This window comes from Neophocaena asiaeorientalis, unplaced genomic scaffold, assembly GCF_003031525.2.
Source record: "Neophocaena asiaeorientalis asiaeorientalis breed wild unplaced genomic scaffold, Neophocaena_asiaeorientalis_V1.1 scaffold24, whole genome shotgun sequence".
Lineage (NCBI taxonomy): Eukaryota > Metazoa > Chordata > Mammalia > Artiodactyla > Phocoenidae > Neophocaena > Neophocaena asiaeorientalis.
In genome coordinates, this window is record NW_020185317.1 from 6,636,270 (window position 1) to 6,660,944 (window position 24,675).

The following is a 24,675-nucleotide window of genomic DNA, read 5'->3' on the forward strand; positions in this document are numbered from 1 at the left end:
AGCCTGAACGTCTGGAGCCCGTGCTCCGCAATGAGAGGCCGCGACAGTGAGAGGCCCGCGCACTGCGATGAAGAGTGGCCCCCGCTCGATGAAACTGGAGAAAGCCCTCGCACAGAAACGAAGACCCAACACAGCCAAAAATAAATAAATAAATTTATAAAAAAACAAAACAAAAACCATAACTGGCAAGGTATGGGTCATATTGGCTGAAATCACAAAATATTCTGCGACGACTTAAAAAGCCTCTTGTCAAAGTGCCACATAATTAGCTGTGATTACATTAAACACAGGTGTACTGCTGTGGGCAGGTAGCTCAGGTACTGTGGCATTAACAGGTCCAACTAACTGCTATAACAGCTTTGTCTGGTATCATATGCTAACTAGAAAAATTCCTCTTGCCCTACAGAAATCACATTCCCCCTCCTCCCTTTGTCTTATCACTGCTCTTCTTTGAAATCTGAGTGTGCTTCTGTTTTGTGATGTTGTTTATGTGGACAGACCAGAAGACTGGTTGTTAAATACTTGACCTCGGGGTGCTTTGTGGGAGAAACAGGATTCCTCCACTATGATCATAGCCCTGTATGAATGGATTTCTGCCAATATAATGTAGTGCAGGACTTCTCTCTCCTTCCTAACTATGCCAGATTCTGACAGGTACTCATGAGGGGGAGAGGAGTGAACATGAATTTGCTTTTGGTATACATGTAAATGGAGTCTGGGAACCTCTGTGCTAAATAATAATAATGGTTGTGTTTGAATAACATATTGATTTTTTAAAGCACTTTCACATCTATTTAGTTCTCAAAACATCCTTGTGTGAGGGGTAGTATATTACCCTATTTTTTAGAGGAAAAACCTTGAGGATCAAAAAAGTTGTCATTTGCCAGAAGTTATTAATACATAAGTAATATTTACTGCCAAGGTCAAAAAAGCAAAATAAAACAAAAAGCTTAGCATTCCTCAGCTCCTCAATTTTCATTCCCCATGTACCACTTTGCCTTGTAGAGGTTCCCAATGACTGGATTAAGAGTCAAACTACATCTGAAAGTTTCATCAGTTAGAGCTGCAAGTTTGCCCTCTCATTCCTCATTCCTTGTTGTCTTGAACTGAGTTGGCAGAGTACTACTTACCCCGAAGGTGGAGCCAAGAAAGAGGTGCCACTTCGTCCATCCCTGTCCCTTTAAGCTGCCGTTCAATTTCTATTTCCTCTTCTTTCTCTTCTCGTTCCCTCTTCCTTCCAACCATAGTGAGTTACATATAGCAACTGGTTAAATTCTACTTCTCAGTTCGCACCTGACACGCAGCTTCCACCAGAAAGACTAACCCACCCCGCCTACAAAATGCCTGAAACAATGCTTGTGTGTGCTCCCTTAGCATCCTGTATTTATTTCTATCAAGATACTTATCATTACACACTTTAATTGCTTGATTATCTGACTGTCTTCCTCATTGGGCTGTAGCTATTTGGAATTAGGATGGCATTTTTTGCTTTGTTCAGCTCTAGTACATGGTAGAGAAAGGGCACATAGTAGGTGCTCAATATTTGTTGGCTGGATAAAGACCATATTGCCTCTCCTCATGGCCTTAGCATTCCTTGGAGTGTTTCTGTGGATACTTCTTTGGAGACTCCAGTTTGTACCTTTACTCTGCCAAGACCTTTCAAGACCCGTACGTAGCACACTGGGTTGTATATGTTTCATTTTACTAAGCATGGTCATCTTTGTCATTGCCATTGTTAGGCCTTTGGTTTGGAATGCATTTTAATTACAATGCTACTTCTATAGGGGAAATTAGATTTGATTTACATTATTTTATTTACATGCTTCACTACGAAATATAACTTATTCTTCCTGAGTTTTAGGACTTTTTGACATTTTAGTATAACTGCTGAAGAGCTGATTTCCTCTTTCCACTTAAGATATTCTGCAGAATGTGATATATCACTTTTCTTGAAATCCATCCTTGTTTAGCAACATGGAAAGAAATAAAATTTTACAAGGAAGAGAAATACTTCTTTGATTATAAAATAGTTCCTAAGTATGAACAACATTTTTGAAATAGAAATTATTAATTTGGTGTTAATAACCATAACTGAGGGAAATTTGCCATAGTCTCTTTCCATCACACAAGATACTGCCATGTAAACAGTCCATATATACTGACTATTAAATAATATACATTTTGCTACCTGATTGTCACATTGGCTTTTTTTCTTTACTAACTTTTAAATTATTTCACTCTTAAGGTTGACAAACTGAATGATTGTTGAACTAAATTAATCCCCAATAATTTAAAGTATAATCTAGTTCCCATATAAGAATTATTTTTTAAAATTATGACATCTTTAGAACACTCTAAATGGTGGATTTTGTAATCTATCATACATGGGCTGGCATAAAGTAGCACAAAGTCATGGCTGAGAGAGGGTTATCACTGCATATTTCATATTCCTGTTCCGGGTAAACTCTTCATTTACTCCATGGACAGTTTAAGGACTCCAAAACCTGGGAGCCTATAAGAGATGAAAAGCCTCTTATTTTATGAGATGAGGTAGAATGTTGAGTATATAAATTCTGCTATACAGGACTTACAGTTTTGTGTGGATATGGAGAATGATTTTGTCTATGCCTTAGAATTCCTAACTCTAAGAGAAGTCATTGGTAAATGTAGATAGGCATGAAATAATGCCTCTAAATGTATTCTGTTTGGCAATTAAGATGCTGAGAATGACCTTATTCCCCTATAGTTGAACCTCTGCTACTCCGGAGAGATTTCTATTGGTGGAGACATACTGTAAGGGTTTTCTGTTTGTTTATTTGTTTGTTTTTGTATCTAGCCCACCTTGTCATCTCATTTTCTTATTTGATAATATGATCCAGTCATGAAAAGTCTGGCTGAGCTCATGATAAATCCCATCAGCCTTTGTATTTGATATTTAGCCAAAAAGTTCCATTAAATAAATCTTAATCACTACTGTTCCGTTAACATCATAAGAATATCAATTCATCCAATTAGTTTCCATTAAATTAGGATGCATACGGGTCAGGTTTACATTTTTATTAGATCACATTCCCTCTTTTATTAACATAAAACAAAATGTACAATCACATCTATTCCATTATTTACTTTTATTTCTAATCATTATTGCCAGTCACATAGATTATGATGAACTGATAATTATTAAACAGGAAAAAATTGAAGTTGTAGATTGGTTCTTGGAGGAAGTTTCTATTTTCAGAGCTCTTAACAGAAGATTAAATGTTATAAAAAGGAAAACAGTTAACTTTTGTAAAGTCTAGTTCAGACTTCAGAAAAATGAAAGGAAATGAAGAACTGAATATGATGTAATTTAAGAAGCAGGTGTTTGATGGTTTCCTTTTAAATTATATTTTTTAATGTTGAATTTCATTGACTTTTCCCCAGTGGCTTTTTCAGCATCACCTCTTTAGTTTAAATAAAGTAGATAGAATAAAGTATATTGTTTGCTATGAGGAGAATCACGTTTATACAATGTAAGCTGAGTTTTCTGGGGGAAAATTTCATTTCCTGTGCCCTATAAACCAATCTAAAAAAGAACTGAATAACAGTTGGTATGCAGTCATTTACTATCCATACTCATCAAAATGCCTGAAAGCTTATTTGTGTCATGGAGCTAGTTTTCCCCATCAATATCCTGTGAAGCCTCAGGAAAGCTAGGGGAAATTTCACAGGATATTAGGATGGTAACATTTGGTGGCTACACAGGCATAGCATCAGGAAATGAAATATTGACCATTTAGAGTTGGGAACTGGATAGAAAGAAAGAATAGAGTTCATATTCTTAGTATGTTTCACTTGCTTCCCTTTGAAAACAAATTCATTAAAAAAACAAATGATCTCTCCCTTTTCATATCTCTAAGAATGCTTTACTCTTTTAAATTTTTCTTTAAAGTTAATCCAGACTCCTCTTGTTCTTCATCCTTCATGTGGATTGTCAGGTTATTACTCTCACGCATTCAAAGTCTACAATTGGAGTGTGAATTGTAAATCTTATGTATTCAAAGTTGTCTTTCTTTTAAATACTCTAAAGTAGCAGTCCAATTGTCTAACTTAGAACATAGTTATTAGGAATGCGTGTTTGTTCAGATATTGGCTCTGCTACTCTCTAACTTTGTGATCCTGATTGACTCCAAGCCTTTACCAGGGTGGTTTAAGGATTAAATATAAAATGTACATAGGAATTTAGCATAGCTCTTACAACACAATAAATAGTAGCTGTTAATATTTATACTGGGTTGTTCTTCCTTAGTATTCATCCCAATATGCCTTAAATAGGGTTTACAATTTTTTCCAATCAAATTTATTTATCTTTCCAAAACTTGAATTTCATTCAATGTCCAGACCATCCTCCTATCCTGCAGATATCTGTTATTAGTTTTCTAGGACTGCTGTATAACACGCTGGGTGGCTTAATAAAACAGAAATGTAATGTGTCACGGCTCTGGAGGCTACAAGTCCAAAATCAAGGTGTTGGCAGGGCCATGATCTCTCATAAACCTGTAGAAGGATAATCTTTCCTTGCCTCTTCCTAGGTTCTGGTGGTTGCCTGCAGTCCTTGATTTTCCCTGGTTTGTAGCTGTAGCACTTTAATTTCTGCCTCTATCACATGTGCCTGTGTTTCTCTGTGTGTCCTCTTCTCTTCTTATAAGGATACCAGTCATATTGGATTAAGGACCAACCCTATTCTAGTCCAACCTCATCTTAAGTAATTAAATCTTCTAAGGACTTATTTCCAAAAAAGGTCAACATATCTTTTGGGGGGACACAATTCCACCCACAACTGTATCCGATAAATGTTACTTCCTCCATTCTATTCTGAACCTCGAAAGTTATTTTTTAATTTTTCCAATGCCTTATCCCATCCATAGTTAATCAAACTCTACATATTTTCTATCTGGTGTCTTATGGATTTACCCCTCTTCATTCCCAGAACAACTATTTCTCCTAACTACAGTATAACATTTTAAACTAATGGCCTTTAGTCTCATTTGCTTCCAATTCACCTTAAATTCTATTGTTAGATTAATATTCCTGAAAGCTACTTATACATTCTCCTATTTATTCACTTATTCATTTATTCAATAAGCACTTACTGGACATGTACTATGTGTCAGGCACTGTTCTACATTCACAATACAGAGAGAAATGAAGAGTGTTCACCCTCAAGAAATGTACAGCCTGATAGAGTTTACATGTAAAAAAACAATAGATAGACTGTTGCAGGTATTTTGCCAGGTGTATGGACAAGATGAGATCAGAGCACAAAGAAGATAGTGACCAAATTACATGTGGGAAAGGGTTAAGTCATGAAAACCTTCCTAGAGGAAGAAGTGTCACTCATAGCAGGAATTCATAGCAAGAATTTTCCGTATATGGCACCATTCCCTCCTGTTATGACATGTTTGCCCTCCTCTCCATGCCTCTTTTAGGTGGTTCCTGCTCCCATCCCAGGCAGAGTCTTCCTTACCTCCACCATCTCAAATACCTTGCATTTTTCAAGACCTACTTTAGACCCCACTTCTGTTCACCCCTCCTCAGATAATTTCACCTCATCGTGATCTCAGCTCTTTAGATTTCTTACCCATAATTCCTTGAACCTAGTGTCTTACATAAACAGTGTGCTTCCTTGACTAATTGTGGTCATTGGAGAAATAGCTGGATAGAAGATAATTTATATTTAGATAGTCCTTAGTAAATATTTATAAAAGTCCTTAGTAAATATTTAGTAAAAGTTTATAAAAGCATGATTTTATAAACTTCCTTCTTATTTTTTCAACTAAAAGCTCTTCTGGAGTAGCTTATATGTCTTTTACTTTTGTATCTCTCTGGCATGGGATATGGTCACAGACTCTTGATAAATGCTTATGTAATCTATGAAAGTGGATATGAATAGATTTGCTGAGTATAAAATAAGTGAACCTCTAGCACAGATATTTGATACCTTATTTCTCACTGTTTTCTAAATTATAAACTGGCACCCATGGTTGAAACTCATTGTCTTTCAAGCTAAATGTTACACAATACAACAATTTTTGACTTCCTAAAATTTCAAGGCAGCATAATCCAGAATTCTGTATCTAAATTGGAGGAATGGTATTTTAATTTGGCTTTGCTGAATTTCCAAATGGCTGTAGAATTGGACCTGGAAAAATGCATTTATAGCTCATCACAATGTTGCCAGACTTAGTCATCGGTGGCAACTGATTCGTCCCGTGTTGCTGTGTGCCGCTGTCCCGGGTTTCTGCACTGTCAGGCAGCTCCAAGCACCGAAAAGCCACATCCCTGCTCCCCGCTAAGACACCCACCTATGTAGGCATCAGGAAGTTTAGAAACAAGAGTGCTGTTGTTTTACCCTCAGACAAGAGAATAGATGCCAAAGAGATGAAAACAGGAAGTAATGAGTGAGAGGAAGTGCCTGTGCTCCTTCAGATCCATCCCAGCTAGTTGGTAGAAAGAAAGTGTTCGTTGCTTGTTACCAGAAATGAACCAGGAGTGATGATATTATACAGCCTGGAAGTGAATTTTTGGAAGAAATCATTTTGGATATTAGTTTTAGCACTTAAAAAAAAAACTAAAAAATTGTTAAAGAAAGGAAAGAAAGACATTACAGAACCCTTTTGACTTCTCTGACCTCTAGCCTCGGTGAAGTGCCTCTCTTAAATATTCCCACAACTTGGGTTTGCCTCTAGTTTTATACTTAAAGAACTGTGTCCTTCTAGTCTATTGCTGGAATGGTTCCCTAACTGTTCTGTGAGCTTCTTGAGGATGGGGAGGAATTCGTAACTTGACCTTTGCTTGGCAAAGTAACAGATGGATAATAAATACTTGTTAAGTAAATAAACTATATTATCAAAATGCATACGTTATGTTACTTTGCTGTTTGTTTCAAGAGTAAGCGCATTTACTTTATAATTTGAAACTATTCTTAATGCCGAAGCTATTGGAAGACTAAAACATCCAAGGAGGCCTGAAAAACGCACAGCGGAGCAGCTGCACCATGGGGGCTGCTGGGATGGTGTGAATTGTGGCTTTCCGCTCTCTCACTGCATTCAGACTATCCTAGGGTTCAAAGTCCATTTTCTTACCAAAGAGGACATTGAAGGACAGTTAGTATGTGACCAATCTACTCTTCAATTAATGCCTTTTGGAATTCTGCATTCCTTTCACTCCTAGCTTATTTGCAGCCTGCTTTTATAAACATAACTTTTTTTTTTTCCCAAATGATTGAAGATTGTTTTTGTTTGGGATTCTAGAAAGCCCTCAGGTTGATGTTCCTGAGAATTTAGTTTTAGTTAATTAAAATAAATAACATTAGGCAAAAACCTCTCAAAACACAGAGGAAGATTTCCAGGATAAGAACCAATAATTCAAAAGGGGCTGGGACTCATGTAGGTTAATGAGAAAATAGAATTAAGTTTATAAAATTTTCAACGTGTATGCAAATTTTCCAAAATGAATTCTTGAAATATACATGTGTACAAACTTGTTTTTTCTCCTATAAGAAAGTTGCATTACCTTTTGCAACTTCTGTATATTTTGATTGTTTTTGGCAAGGAAGCTGGACTCCAAATGTCTCATTCCACCACCTGAACTGTGTTCTTGTACTAGACAAGTATTCACTAAAACTTTCTGGATAAATAAATACTGGTTAAATGGATTAAATAATGCCTCCATTCCTTTTTCCAGATTGACTAATTTATTTGGATTAACTTTCAGCAGCAATTTAAGGCAACTTTATTTGTCATCTCCTAGTATATTTCATCCCACCCAAAAGTGAAGGCTCATATTTCATCTTTTCCTATACATTAATGAGTAGAGAAACGGAGGCACATATCCTTTACTAAAGTAAACAACCTAGTTAATGTTTTTTTGTTCAACCTAAATCTTACCCTCTACAGCTTAGCAAATGTTCTACATTCTTCTCCTCTGATCTCAACACCAGATAACCCAATGTGTTAGCACAAAAAAAATGTTCCATAGCTATCTGGGATTGAACAAATAATGAAAAGTCTTTTGAAAACTCTAAATCTTCTTTCTTAAAACATGTTTTAAGAAAGAAATGTTTTAAGAAAATAATGTGTGTTCCTTTCCTTTATAGATACCTTCTTTTCCTCTACATAAGGGTGTTTTAATTTGATCTCCATTCATTTACTTATTAAGGGTAATAACTTCTCAGAAGCACTGAGAAGTTATTACCCTTAACAACTTTACAGTTATTCTAAATAACTGTATTTACAGTAATTTACTTTAAATACAGGTCAAAATCGTGGCTTTTGGCTTTACAGGTCAAAATCTTGGATTCCATTTTTTGTATTTTTCTTGTCCAAACATAGGATAATGAAATATCCCTAGTTTAGTTCTGTAAATATTCTCTTATAATATAACAATAACTCTTTTTAGTTACATAATAACTCTATAATTACAAAACAACTCCACCATCTAAAGCTGCTAACACAAACAACTAATATTCAATTCAATTAACAAATTAATTCAACAAATTTTTAATGAGCATCTACTATGATCCTGGCTACTATTCTAGAATATCAGGATATATCAATGGACAAGCCAGAACAAGTTGTATCTGTCCTTATAAAGCTATAAATCTATCATGAAGAGACACAAAATAGACACAAATACAATAATATAGTAGGTTCAAAAGTGCTAAATACCACATTAAAAGAAAAAAAAGCAGGAATTGGTAGATGGAGGGTGACATGGGCATGTGTGTGGTAATTTTCAATTTTTTGTAAGGCGGTCAGAGTAGGCTTCATGGAGAAGGTGACATTTGAGCTAAGACTTGAAGGAGATGAAGGAAATCTGAAATGTGGGTACTACATGTTGCTCAGAATTTGTTACTTAGTTTATCTTCAGACTACATAAAAGTCATGATACTACCCATTTGAAGAGAGAAATAGCTAGGCAGATTTTTGGTTCTCTTCTTTATTTCAAGCAATGTCATTGCTGGAGAGAGATTAAGCAGACAGACTTCATTCAAAACAGTTTGAAACCTTTCATGCATTTAGGCAGGCATTTCATACATTTGGCATAGCACAAATTGTACTTAATTATTCATTTAGGATCAATATTTGAGAATAGAACTAGGGTTTGCTATAGATATTACTACTAAAATTTCTAGTGTTTTCAATATAAGGCAGGCTCAATTCTCTGTGTGGTGTTTTTACAGCTAGTCAATAGTTTGAGCCTTCGGTTGGAGAAAAAAAAACTATGTCAAATGCATTAACAGACTGAAAGTTGGTTTTCCAGACAAAATTGTAGATGAGCATTGCATGTGCACTGTGTGTAATTTTAGTTTCACATTTTGGCCACAATCATTTGGATTTCCCAATGATACATGGAAAGAAACTTAAGTAATACCTAATATAAAAGATTTTCCTTTTTATTTTTTCCATTTTAAGTAAAGGAAAAACAGCAGTTTTACTAGTTAACTGGAAAGCCTTTGCATATGAGATTGAGAAACATTTCATGACTGTATTGAAGAAACTAACTACCTTTGTACAGTTTGTCTAATCTCATTATTTGTATGTTTCACTGAAATACTATGTATACATTGTCTTCTTTTTATTTTCTCAGATTTCAAGATAAGCTTTCAAAATTAATTGTTATTATATTGCTTTAGAATATTAAATATGATTGTCCTAGTGGAAAAGAAATTTAACTCAGCTCAAATAATCATCAAATGGCTACTTTTGTTCAATTGGTACAAAAAAATAGAGAAGGGCACAAAAAAAGTAATAGTTTGAGTAACCATCCTAAAAAGGGATTTAAATTCAGAGGGCTCATTGGAAAGTGAAAGTGTATAAGTGGATTGAAGAAAGAAAAGATGCAAAACTTCACAGGCCTGCTCCATACTCACCCACCCGCTCTCTCACAGACCTTGAGGCTGCAGTGGAAAAATTTTGTCAAAGTATGTAACAGATCCCCCTCAGCTATCCCTGGTGGCTTCATATGTATCTTATTTTTTAAATGTTGGGGATCAGATAAGGAAAAAGAAATGATCAATGTGGAATTGTTGGCATTGAGTCAGAAGGGTCTAAAGGAAAAGCTGAATACTCTTCTTCATCTCTCCGTTGTGTTGATAAACAGTGCCTGAGCGCAGAAGGAAGGGAGGGATTTCCTTGGAACATTCTCTGGAACTGAGTCCAGCAGCTGGGGCTGTGCTGTGCATTGGTAAAGGCAGCATCTGTGCTCTGGTCCAGAGGGACCAGTGGAGCTGCTCTGCTGCTGCTTCTCTTGTCCCATAAAGCATTCTCTGCCCACTTCATGAGGACACCAGCTGACTGTGCCATGATTCTAACCCTTCAAAAACTTTTACAATTAGAGAAACTTTAAATTATGTTAACCCAGACCTTCATAACCAGCAAGGGGACCTAGACCAACTGGGCCAGGAAGGCTGAAGGGCTGCTATAGCTTTTTGAAAATTTTTTCAAAATGTGAGCGGCTATGACGGACACAGTTTTCTTCCTTTCTGGCCACACAGAAGTCTAGATGTCAGGGGCATACTTAACAGGAACAATCAAGTGACCCATTTCCGTATTATTCAAAATAGGGGTCCTCAGTGCACATCCTGTCTGGGAAGTTTAGGGAAGGAGGAAAGAGAGCTTCATGTGCTATCTTTTTAATAAGCACATCGATGAACTAGTCCTTTCTTCCTTCATTCACTAACTCATTCATCCACACAGCAAACATGTTTATCAAAGACTAATTATATGACATTGGATGTGAAGGTTACTGAGATGAACACATGTCTGGCTCCCGAGGAGCTCACAGTCCAGTGAGAGAAAATGGTCTGAACAAACACTTGTTTGAATAAGAGATTTAAAATTTCTGTGATATGCGAGCACATTATTTCTACAAGGAAGATCTTTAGTTAATGTCTACGGAATGTCCAGCATGGGCTTAGGAGCATTTATTTCATATATTTTTCAAAAATTTTAAGTAGACCCCAATAATTTAATATTAAAAATAGAATCACATCTCTCTTGGACAGTCAAAGGTTTCAATAAGGCTATTTCTATACAGACTTTTTTGCATAAATATAATTATATAAAGGAATGTAGCCCTAGGGTGTGGGCCATAGTTGTCAAGCAGCAGCAGTTCTGATGTCTGAGTTTCTAATTGTCTATTATAATAAGATGGTGGATTTGTTCTGCCATCTAGTGATTAAGAACTGAATTCTTACAAATAAATTTAAAAGCACCTAATCTTTGTGAGAAGACAAATCTCTGAGGATATATGAGAAACACAGGACAATTGAGTTACTCTCAAACAAAACATGGTCAGATAAAATACAGCTCTTCTCTCTAAGAGATTATTGCCAAGACGTTTGTGGTAATGACTTTGCAATGGATTGGTTTAATTTGTTGGAACATTTGATAAGGGTGAAAGAATCATGTAGCTTGGAAGATAAAATTTTTGGAAGTTACAACACCATGGAAGATTACGAAATAATGGCAATACAATCAGATGTCTATAGTCTTCCTCAATTTTAGGAAAATTAAAGAAACATACATAGAAAAAAATACAAGTGTCAAAGTATTTTGGTTTTGGAATTCTTTTTCAGATTTTATAAGAAATAATTTTTAAACTTCTGGACCTTCAATTAAGGTTAATGTCAGCTTGCATTATTTTATGATTTCTATAGAGGAATCAGGAGGGTGGTATTGACCCTCTCACAATGTCATATGAGAATTCTTACTTAGTTATTTTTTAATAATATTGTCATTCATAAAATAATTATGTCATGACTACTTTACTGTAAATTGGCTGCAATTTTGCTTCCTATTTTACTTTTCTTTTTCATTTAAATAAACATCTATGTAGAAAACAGAAGGGACAACCTAATCATAAGGTACACAACTACCACGTACAAACTTGAGAACTGCAAGACACCCTGTATTTTCTACCCAGTGTTTCTTTGTACATGTCTTTCATTCAGACACGAAAAATCAGAGTTCACTGAGTTTTTGTGCCCTCTGTGATGTGCATGGATTCTGTGCCGGGGAAGAGAGGGCAGGTTTTAGCAGCGAATGTGGTTTTTCATCTCCTTGCCATTTAAAAGCACTCCAACTGACTTTCCACATCATATTAAATTTAATTATAAATTCTCAGGGAGAAAAGGACCAGTGATGACTCAGAGTATAAAACTAACTTTTAACACTGTCATTTAAAGCAAGTAATATAGTACCCGTTGGATTGAGGTCATGCTGTCTTAAACTTTCAGGAAGAAATTGACCTTCTGTGAGTTAACACAGACTGAGAGAATGTGTCTTTTTATTCCAACCTTGAATGAGCCACAGAGAACAGGATAACTCACCCCTGAAGAGTCTCTCTCACATATGTTAATGGTGTTTAATCAACAACATCATTGTATGTCATCTCATTTTTTGTTTTTCACATTCACTACTTCCCCATATATAATTGTTTCATCAGTGAAATTGAGATCTACTTCACAATGATAGTATATATTTTTGAGAACGGAATAAATATACTTCCAATATTTTGCACATGCAGTCCTAGGCACATACCCACTTAACCCTCAGTAGATACATGTGAACACTTTTGCCTCCCAGGATGTGGGAAGGGAGAAGCAAGCTAACAGAACTTGTGGTGTATCTCATTTTCAGTCAATGGTATTTAGTGCTTGTGATTGGATATTTCTTTCTCAATCAAAAAACTTAATGAACAAAGTTATTCTTTTTTTACTTAATGGAGTAGTTCGATGGACTATGGGTGTAAGTCCATTTCTATATAGGTTGTGTTTTGTGAAAACATTCACCATGGAACTACATTGTTTCAAAGTGATTTTTCTTCTAAAAGTAACACTGCTTATTTGATGTACAAATTTCTTATATTTTCCAAAATAGTTCTGCAGGAAAGCATATTAAAGCAGGATACTTATTTTCTCCTTAGTTTAGAATGCCTATAGTAACGCTGGGTAGACAGAGCCAATATTGTTTTATTGAGTAGCTATATATTATGTGATAAATATCTTTTGATGAAAATGAAACAGATTAGAAACTTCGTGCTCTTCTTATGAATAACACAGAAGCCAGGATGTGCTGTCATGCTCTGAAAACAATTTTCCATTTACCAAATATGTGATGAAAGACTAAATATGTGAGGCAAAGTATTCCATAGAGCAGTGAGAAGAATGCTATCCAAGAAAAACTTTCTGAAGTTAGGAAGATGGATATTTGGACTAATGTCTTTAAACTGAAATCATTTTCATCCATAGTTCTATATTAGCATTTGACTGTATTTATTGTGATAAATATATAAATATAACTAAATATATTTCAAAAACTAATTGTAAATGCATTTTTAAAGTTTTAGTTTTATTTTTGTAAAGTACAAAGTTAGTGCTGGTGCAGTTAAATTAGTGAACCATAATTTAGATTCATTCATTCATTCATATCCACCCATTGAACAAGTATTTGTTGAATGTTGGCTCTATGCAAGGTATGATGTCAAGCTTTAGAAATACCATGACGAACAAGACACACTAGTTTTACCTTCATAAAATTTACTGTCTAGTGGTGGAAATAAGAACATAAACAAGGGAAAAAAATGAATACTAATTGTGATAAATCTTATGAAGGCAGTGATTTTTGCCTAGCCATTCCATTTTAGTAAATATTTAATTACCTTGTGTATAATACAAAATGAATGAATCACTGGATCGATGGGTGAATGGGTTCTTTAAAGAGTTCTGTGAAGCATTTCAATTCAGTGAAGGAAGTCTACTTTTATGGCGCAGTCAGAGAAGAATTGTGGGGGGCAGGTGACAATTAAGCAAGCCATGATAGTGAGCTATCAGAGTCTGAGTTGAGAGATGGAAAGGTAGTGCTAGGCAAAGGGGTCAAGTTGTACAAGGACTGGGAGGGAGGGCCTTTGGGCTTGAAAAAGGAGCTTTGAATTTAAGTAGTTGGAAAGCTCCTGAAGGAATTAAGCAAGGATTATATGATCCACATTATGTTTTAAAATACTATAGTTCTGTTTCTTAAGAATCACAAAGTTAAAGATGTAATATATGTGTTTATTTTATAGTAAATGTATAAGAGAACTACGATGTGTATAACTGTGTGTATGTTTTCCAAATCTGCATTAAATTTTTATCTAAATATAAGAAAAGTATTTGGCAGATATTAGGTTATAGCTTACCATACTGTTTCGGTTGTGACTTTCCTTAATTAATTTTTTTCCTTAATTAATTTTGATGCAAAGATAATGAATGCATTACCTGTATAAGCTTTGCATTTCCACTACAGTTTAGGAAACACCTTTAGTTTCGGATGTTTAGTGGAAATCTATTCCATGAAATGGGTCACCATTATTCTTTTTTACCTTAATGTTTAAAATGAATTTAAGTTTTTCTTCATGGTATGAGAATATATATTGTCTTCTGTTGTTGTGGGATTTACTAATGGAAAATTTCTGGTCAGTTTAAAGTCACATAGGGTTCACCAGATGCTGAAATTATGTATTCTCTTTGGAACTGTTCTTTTCCTGCTTTTCAAATGGTTTATTTTGATCCTTCTGACATGATCTTACCACGTTTGGTTATTTGTATCTTCAAAAATGACCTTGGGAAGCCTCTCTGACTTAGTATACTTAACTTTGGATCACTTTTTCCCCCCTATCATGCTAGAATATAAGTATTATAATAATTTAGTTGTGAATTACATGCTTTGTCTTTAAATACTAATGAAGTAAGTTCATCTGTGTTTTGCCTCCTTAGGAAGATATCGCTTAGCCCAGAGTTTTTTAGAACCCACAAGATGACTCACCTTCTTAAATATTTCCCAGATTACAAAATTTCAGAAGATTACTAACCTCCTTTTTTTCTTCTTATTTTAGAAGGATATGGTGAAGAAATAGCCTGCACTCAGAATGGTCAGATGTACTTAAACAGGGACATTTGGAAACCTGCCCCTTGCCAGATCTGTGTCTGTGACAATGGCGCCATTCTTTGTGACAAGATACAGTGCCAGGATGTGCTTGAATGTGCTGACCCCGTAACTCCCCCTGGGGAGTGCTGTCCTGTCTGTCCACATACAACTGGAAGTAGCAATACCAATTTTGGTAAGAATACTTAGGGCCAACTCAGAACTGGTCCAATGATTCATCTTTATAGTAACAGTGTTTTTTGCTCTCAGAATTCAGCAACCCAAGAAAACAATTAAGCCACTATTCAGTGGTCTTTGGGGTTAATAATTTCTCTCACTCACTTTATCTAACAGTAATGAAAATAAAGTTATTTCTTGTCTTCTTAAAAACCAGGGAATTTTTTTGGCTGCATTTTAAGTGGTTATGTCTAATTTGAGAATTCCTTGTAGTACTTAAGATGGTCATTTGTTACCCTATCCATGCTGGGCGCCTCCAGGATATTTGTTGCTTTTCTATGAAGTCCATTAATATCTAAGAGGAGATCTAGAAACACATTTCTCTTCCCTGGTGCCAGCTTTGACCTTGGTAATGGAATAATAATTTCTAATGTAAGTTATTGCCACAGCACCCTCTATTACAGTGGCTCAGAAATGCAGAATGCTTTTAATGTTGACTAAGAAAGACAAGAGAATGAAATGGATTTCCTTGAGAAAACAATGATATAACTTACTGGTTTTTAAAAGTTCTTTTTTGGAGAAAAGTGTTTGTGTTTAACATAGCCTGTGTATTTGAGTAACATGTTAGAAAAACTTCCATATAAGAGAAACAAGTTCATATTTATGTGTTTTAGTGAACCAGGTAAGATTAATATTAAACTTTTAGGATATTTGTTTTAGCAGTCATGAATGGAGACTTGCATGCATCCTTGTCAATACAGTGTCAAGGCTTTATTTTTTCCCCCAAATTTCACTGCAAATAACAACAAATATGATGAAGTATTCAAAAGATTTTCATGGAAACATTACACAGTAATTTACCAATTATCCTCTTGGGTATCTTTCAACAGTGACAATTTGCCTGGAATAAATACCCAAACTTAATTTTTAGCCAGGTAATACGGAAGATGTAACGGGAAGAATTAAAAACAAGACACCAAAGGGCTACCTGAAGTAGATACAATCTGCACAGAATCCCCAGGAGTAAAGCAAAATTAAACCTGTGGGAATAAGCAAGTAGTATGTTGGAACAATGGTGGCAAATATCAAAAAACAGAGCAAAATACACAACTTCCTACAAATAGGTGGTTTACGGAAGCCCAATTTATTCCAAGATGAATAATGAAAAAAAAAGAGATGACAACAGCATTGATACAAAGATACTATAAGGAAAAAGGTAGGACAGTTTAACGAAACTTATGAGATAAAGAACACACTAGTAAATATACTATCACAGAACAGATAAAAATTCTGACCAACCATTTAACTATAAACTAAATAAAACTTAATGAAGTAATTGAAAGAAAGAACGTCATAAATTAGAAATACAAAAAGAAGAAATAATGAGTAAATAAGTAGAAGGATAACCAAATCATCATAGGGAAATGAAGATGAAATAGGAAGGTGCACAAGGAAAATTGATACTGCAGAAAATACAATAAGGGATGTAGAAAATAGAAATGAGAAAAGTAAAAATAAAAATAGGGAAAAGGATTTGAAAGAAAATAATATAGAAGATATGTAAAGGATAGCCCTAAAGAAGAATCCCAAAGAAAAAATAAATGCAATAGAGCAGAACAAATGATGACATAATCCAAGAAAACTTTTCTGGAGTAAAATTAAACTTTCATTTTTGATATTGAAAAAGGAAACCAAGTGGCTAAAAAAATTGACCCAGAAGAGTCAGCATAGAGACATATCTTAGTAAAGTTATTAAACTTTAAAGAAAAAGAGTCTTTTGGAAAGTCAGTGAAAAAGAATGGATAAATTCTAAAATGAAAAACTATTCAGATTAGTCACAGATTTCTCCATAGTAATAATATTCAATACCAGAAGAGAGTGGAACAATATCTACATGTTTCTCAAGGAAAACAATATGTGGAACCAAAGTTTAAAGATAAATCCATTCTCTCCTTCAAGTATAAAAGTTATGGAAAAAACAGTAAAACATACAGGAACTCTGGGACTCTTTCCATAAATTTCTTAGGGAAACTAACCATGGGACAAACCCAAGACAACCAAGAGTTAATTGGTGAAATTGTCAAAGAACTGACATAAGCATTGATATATTTAACTCTAGAAAGAGACTAAAACAAAAGTGCAGTTTAGGGTGACCGATGGGAATGTAAATGTTACTGAATCTGACAATATAGAAATAATACAACTAATAATACATAAAGAGAGAAGACAAAAAGGGGCAAAGTAGAGTTGAGTTTGCTAATTCCTCACCTTTAAGAAGCAGAAGTCAAAGAATATCATTCAAAGCTGACAAATCATATAGAAGTATAGTAGCACATTTAACACTACAGAGACAAATACTAGGGCATTTTCTTGTCTTAAATTGTGTGCTGGAAGAAAGTGTAAGGGTCAGAGAACAAGTAGGAAGCACTGTAATTTTTATCACTGCTCATTTTAATAAAGCTAACAGAAACTGTCTAAATAAAGATATGAGTAATATAAAAGAATAATGTTAAATAGTAGAGCCAATATATGAATCTTCTCAAACATCAGAAAGACTAACATACCAAACAATACAAATGTTCTTGAAAACATTATGAAATATTTTTTTAAAATATAATGAAAAATCTACAGCTATATTCTTAAAAAATTGAAAAAGAAAGAATAAAAATATGTGCATTTAGCATCCATCTCAAAAAATTAGAAAAAGAACAACAAAATAAGCTGAAAATATGCAGAAGAAATTCATAAGGAAAAAATGAGTTGAAAAGTGAGAAAACTGAAATACAGTAGAAATATGTAAATTCAAAAGATAGTACTACAGGAAATCAACAAAATAAATTAACCATAAAATAAGAAATGGTAATGGGAAAATGACCAAATGAAAACAGAGAACATAAAACAATAATAAAAGGTTTCTTTGCACAACTTTATGCTGATAAATTTGAAAACCTATATGAAATGGATACCTTTCTAGGAAAATATAATTTGCTAAAACTAGCCCTGGTAAAAGGAGAAAAAGTGAGCACACAGATTTCCCTAGAAGAAATAGAAAAATTTGTAAAGCAGTTAGACCTACAAAATGTAGCAGATGATTTCACAATTGTGCTAAACCATTACAAAACAGATTATTTTAATGCTGTTTAAGCTCTTCTAGAACATGCAAAGAGAAGGCATACTTCTAATGACTTGTTATGAATGAAGTACATCCTTGATAGCCAAATGTGGCAAAATTGCACAAAAAAGAAAACTATAATCATATAAATTTACTTAATATTTTTAAATTTATTAAAAAACATAAAATATTAAATCTGTTAGCACATTAAAAGGATAATTAGCCATGAAAAAGTAGAGATTATTCCTTAAGTAAAAGAATAATTCAATATTAGGAAAGCTATTAATAAAAATAATTAATTAAAAATAATTATCTTAGCAGATCTATTTAAAAAAATCACATGCTTTTCTCCATAATTGAAGACATTTGACAAAGGCAAATAAATATTCTTGATATAGGTACTTAGTAACTTAGTAATAAATGACATTTCATTAACATGATAAAATATTTACATCTCAGCTTAGAAGCTTTATTATATTTAATAATAGAAGCATTACCTTTAATGCTAAGGGCCAACTCAGAATTGGTCCAATGATTCATCTTTATAGTAACAGTGTTTTGTTACAATTGTGTACTTACAAAACCTGAGGGAATAGAGTAAAAAAATACTACAAAACAATTTAGTAAGATAGTGCAGTATAAAATTAACAAATTAATGGATATACAATTACCTCATGGAATAAATAATAGGAATAAAACTGTCTTATTTATAATAGCAATATATAGGATAAAGTGGCTAAGGGTAAACTTCATACAAAATTTGCAAGACCTATCTGAAGAAAACTTTAAAACACTACTAACTCAAATGATGACTTTAGTAAATGTAATGTTCTATTATGTTCTTGGTTAGGAAGACTAATAATAGAAAAATTAATAATAGTGACCTCCTGCGAGAAGTGAAATGTGGGAATTAGAGGAAAGGGGACAATAAGATTTTTCACTGTATAATTGTATACCTTTATTAATATATTTTGGGTTTGTTTTTTTTAACCATGTGAATGAATAGCCTACTCAAAAAAGTATAAAAAACAAAAACACAGCATACTGATTGAAGATAATTAGTTATAATTTTAATAGTCAATGTTATAATTTAATGAATTTTAAATACTATATAAAGGATGTTAAGAATAATCACATAACGTCAGAATTTTCCAAAGGGATGTATTATTTTGCCTCCTACGAACATACTGATCCAAAACAACTTTTGAATTATATCTACTGGTGACAGGGAAAGCTGTTTAAGTTAAATTCTGACTCTCTAAAAATAATTATTTAAATAAATATTTAGGAGATTCTCAATAACTATATCTGCATAAAATAACATATTTATTCTTTTCTTTTTATAGGTAGAGGAAGAAAGGTAAGTTTTACTTTACATAGTTTCATTTTTGTAAATTTTAAAAATTCTAACGCTATCCACATAGGACTGTGCTTTGAAGTGTTTGAAAACCTTTTGTAAAGTATAAAGTACCACACAAATATAAATATATGAGCACAGTTTAACTACTTTGATTATAGATTATAGATGCCTCTGGTTTATTCACTTTGTTAATTTTTGTTTATAGATGTTTCTTCCAGAAGGTTGTGAATCCTTTAGGGATTGAGACTGTGTCATATTAAACTTTGTATTACTTGCATTTATCACAGCACTTAGTATATACCTTATATATATTAAATTTCTAATTAATGTCTAATTAATTTATTTATTAAGGTCTAATTAATATATTAAATGTCTAATGAATGTCTAACAGAAGGAAATAAGGAGGGAAGGAAGGAAGAGAAGGGAGGGTATTAGTTCTACTTCAGTGGAATCGTGGTCTCTCGCCCATTGATTGGGAAGTAAAGATTCATTTAAAAGAATTAATTGAACGTTTTGCCAAACACACATTACCTTCCTTTCTCTCCCCTTCTTCACATTCAAGGAGGCTAAAATCTAATCCGAGAGACAAGCCTTACACTCAAGAGGACAATATTGGGTTATAGCCGTGGTTTAGCCACTTGTCATCTGGACATGGGTAATCCCAGTCAGTGAAGAGAGTTCCATTCCCTTGGAAGTGCTCTCCGTTTTCTGGTTATGTTGAAAACTATGGAATTTGCTCTGGTCTTATCCAGATGGGCTGGGCACAGGAATCAAGAATGGAAATGAGCAGTCATTCCAATTTTCATGGCAGATTTTAGACAGCAAATTTAAATTCTTTGCCTCTGCATGCAGTGGAACTTTGGTAAAGTGATAATCAGATAATGCAATGCAATACCTTCATGGTAAATGAAAGTGATGCTGTCTATCAAGAGGAGGTCCTTGTCACCTTTACATTTTTTGGTTCAGAGGGCAACACCATAAATTTGTCTTATTTGACATAAATATTAGTGAAGCTATTTACATTTGAATATATGTTAAAGGAGAAGGACTACAGATTCCAGCTCACATTTAATATGCATCTGAAAGCTATAAAAATATGAAACATAAAGGTTTGAGTATAGGCCTCAAACAAACTAGACAGATAGGTGAATAGGTAGGTAGATAGATAAACAATCTGTGAAATAAAAAAAGAATGACGGTGAGAACTGCCCTGATGTAATCAATTTGATTTGGTTAATATCACCCAATTTGCTGAGGGACAACTGTCAGGCTATGTCATTTAGTTTACTGCCTTTTCCCAAAGGTGGAATGGGACAGCTGGACACACTCAAAACAGCTGTTAATTTAGCATGCTTTAGTTATATGCTACTGTCTTCATAACCCTGTTATTTATTATCAAGCGTCATCAGAAATATGAGAGTAGAGTAATATTATATAAATACATTTTGTGCTTGGTTTCTATAAAATTGATTTTTATTTATAATTCATTCATTCATGTTAACCCCCAAATAATTACTGAGCCCTTGTTAAAATCCTGTAGGAGGCAAATAATACAGATGACATGATGCTGGGAAAAATGCTGTGACTGCTTCCATGGTAACGGCATGCTATAAAAGTGATGAGGCATGTCCACAGAGCATTAAGTGATGAATAACAGATGAGAAGTAAAATAAACTGTAATTCTCATCTGAATCTGAGTACTTGAATTTTATGTTTCCCAGGGGTATGGAAATCAAATTTAGTAAAATTATCATTCCACATAAATTGATTTATTCAAAGCCCATATTAACAAAAGCAACAAATATTTACATATGTGGCTTATTTCCAAAATAAGAAAAATCATAGAATCATTAGATAAATTTGTTATCAGAACCTGATAAGAGAACATTTAATCCCGTATCAAGTATTGTGGAACAATAGGAGGTTCATTTTTCTAGTTTTGCCTGAAATAATTTCTCCTCCCTTCTTGTTTTTCTAGACTTGTTCCTAAAAGGAACATTTTCTTCAGTATCATTCTCATAAACTCCTTTATTTATTGGACACAGATTTGCATACCCTCTCTGAACAATTAAAATTTTATTAATATTTCAAAGAAAGCTCTTTTAGCTCTTAAAAGCTTAGCTTTTAGCTCTTAAAAGCTCTTTTAGCTCTTAATTTGTATTACTTTCATGTTAAAAATGGAAAGACCTAGTCTAGAAGCTAGTGCAGAGATAAGCCTGTTCTACTTTGCCTCCCATATGTGTTGATCCCCTATTCCTCTAGTCTTTTTGTAGGTGTGCTTCAGTCTACCTTGAAGCATCCTCCTGCCTCTGTAGAGCCATTTCCAATACTTCTTTTTTTTTTTTTAAACATTATTGGAGTATAATTGCTTTACAATGGTGTGTTAGTTTCTGCTTTATAACAAAGTGAGTCAGCTATACATATACATATATCCCCATATTTCCTCCCTCTTGTGTCTCCCTCCCACCCTTCATATCCCACCCCTCTAAGTGGTCACAAAGCACTGAGCTGATCTCCCTGTGCTATGTGGCTGCTTCCCACTAGCTATCTATTTTACATTTTGTAATGTATATATTAGTCCATGCCACTCTCTCACTTCGTCCCAGCTTCCCCTTCCCCTTCCCTGTGTCCTCAAGTCCATTCTCTACGTCTGCATCATTATTCCTGTTCTGCCCCTAGGTTCTTCATAACCATTTTTTTTTTTTTTTAGATTCCATATATATGTATTAGCATACAGTACTTGTTTTTCTCTTTCTAACTTACTTCACTCTGTATGACAGACTCTAGGTCCATCCACCTCATTACAAATAACTCAATTTCGTTTCTTTATATGGCTGAGTAATATTCCATTGTATATATGTGCCACATCTTCTTTATCCATTTATCTATCTATGGACACTTAGGTTGCTTCCATGTCCTGGCTATTGTAAATAGAGCTGCAAAGCATTTGCAATACTTCTGAATTCTCAGTTTATTCCTGACTTCATGAGTATTAGCTGCCTCAGCATTAGAATCAGCAAGTACAATCAGGGTACTGTTCTGTCGTTGAGTCCACCATTAAGACTGTCAAGATTGTAAAATAATGTTTTAAATGAAGACAACATCTAAGAGTAAAATACTGAGGCATTGATTAGGTAAACCAACTCAGGTACATGATGGAAAACTAAGATTACCAGAATGTTAACAGTGATTATCTCCTGGGCATGAGTATGATATTTAGTTTATCTCTCTGTTTCCTCTATTTAACAATTCCCTACTATGAACTCATGTTCTTTATATAATCAGATATAAGAACAGTATATGTAAAAGGAGAAATTTGATAAAAGAGAATTCATTATCGTTGCATTTTCTATAGTTTGGATATAAGCCTCAATGCATTCATTCTCTGTAATTGCCTAGGAAAAAACATTTTTCATAGTGTATTAATGAAAATTAATATATTAATTAATTTATTGAGAACTTCTGTGTGTCCAGCTGAGAATATAAAATAGACATAATCATGACCTTGGGGAGACCAAAATCTGTTGGAAGACAAATTCTGAAATAAATAATGCAAGCAAGTACGTGATACAGTAGAGGTATATAAAGATTCAATTCATCCAATATTATTTAAACTATATACTTGACATCATGCTATAAGAATGCAGTTTTTGATAATCTAAAGTTCTAAGAATCAAAAGAAATTCCATCTATATCTGTTGTGTTAGCTACATCTATTATAAGAGCAAATTAAACTTCCTGACTTTAAGTTATGATAGTTTCTTGTGTTATTTTTTACTTTCCTGTTCAGTTAATGTTTTTTCTAGATTTTCCACAGATATTGAGAATTACCTGACTAATATTATTATGTCCTTTCTTTTCTTTCCTTTTTTTTTTCTTAAAAGACAGCCATACATCCCTTGTTATTTCTCATATTCTTCCATGAGTTAAAAAAAAAGGGATGGCAGGTTTTTCAGGAATGGCATCTGATAGGTTACTAAAAGCTAGGTGGCATGTAATATGAGTGTGAAAATTCAAATATGTCCACATTTCTGGATTTTCTCTTTCGGTTTGTTTACTGTAAAAACTGAAGGGAAACAACTTTACACATTTCACACATTGGATTAATTTTCTTTTCATGTCTTTGAGATTAGTGTTTTTTTCATGAATAATGTCTGACTAAATATTTTAAAGATTGATTGTTAACTTTTTTCTCTATTTTTTTACCTTTCTTACGCAGAAATTTCCAGTGTTTACATGGAATATTCTAATATGACATGTTAATGCTCAACAAGCCACATATTTTGCTAATTAAACTTTTATTTTGTTTCATAGGGACAAAAAGGAGAACCAGGATTAGTGCCTGTTGTAAGTATATATGTATATACTGCTTTCATGTACCATTGATAAACTTAGTTATAGCCTTGTTGTATTGATATATTATTGCTTATATACATACTTTCAAAAACGGAATTTATTTTATAACCAAGTTTTTAGTATAAAAGAAGCAAACCAAAATAGATCAATTCTTTTTTTTTTTTTTAATTTATTTATGGCTGTGTTGGGTCTTCGTTTCTGTGCGAGGGCTTTCTCTACTTGTGGCAAGCGGGGGCCACTCTTCATCGCAGTGCGCGGGCCTCTCACTATCGCGGCCTCTCTTGTTGCGGAGCACAAGCTCCAGACGCGCAGGCTCAGTAATTGTGGCTCACGGGCCCAGTTGCTCTGCGGCATGTGGGATCCTCCCAGACCAGGGCTCAAACCCGTGTCTGCTGCATTGGCAGGCAGATTCTCAACCACTGTGCCACCAGGGAAGCCCCTAGATCAATTCTTTAATACAATATTTCATATTTATTTTTCACAATTTCCTGACTTTTATTGTCGCATGACTAAAGGTGTAAATTAGGGTTTTACAAAATTAAATATAATGTATGTGAATATAAAGTGATAGTTAAGATGTACATTTTTTATAGTATAAATAACCGTATAATCCAAACGGAAAGGCATGATTTAATGTGCCACACTTCTGGAAATATGTTATGCTATTATCCTGATTTAAATTCCATAGTGTATAAGAGTTCTTAAGAGTTATTTAGACTTGTAGA

The 24,675-nt window shown here is 33.9% G+C and overlaps 1 protein-coding gene across 3 annotated transcripts in view; it reads left to right on the forward strand.

Annotated features, from left to right (window-relative positions):
* Nucleotides 1-24,675, forward strand: part of COL5A2 (collagen type V alpha 2 chain) — a 355,847-nt gene that overhangs the window by 266,035 nt on the left and 65,137 nt on the right. For all 3 annotated transcript variants that reach the window (XM_024733644.1, XM_024733645.1, XM_024733643.1), the window contains 3 exons: nucleotides 14,917-15,141; nucleotides 19,581-19,594; nucleotides 23,909-23,941. In XM_024733644.1, coding sequence (XP_024589412.1) covers nucleotides 14,958-15,141; nucleotides 19,581-19,594; nucleotides 23,909-23,941 — 231 coding nt within the window. In that variant the 5' untranslated portion in view covers nucleotides 14,917-14,957. The remainder of the gene's footprint in view (nucleotides 1-14,916; nucleotides 15,142-19,580; nucleotides 19,595-23,908; nucleotides 23,942-24,675) is intronic.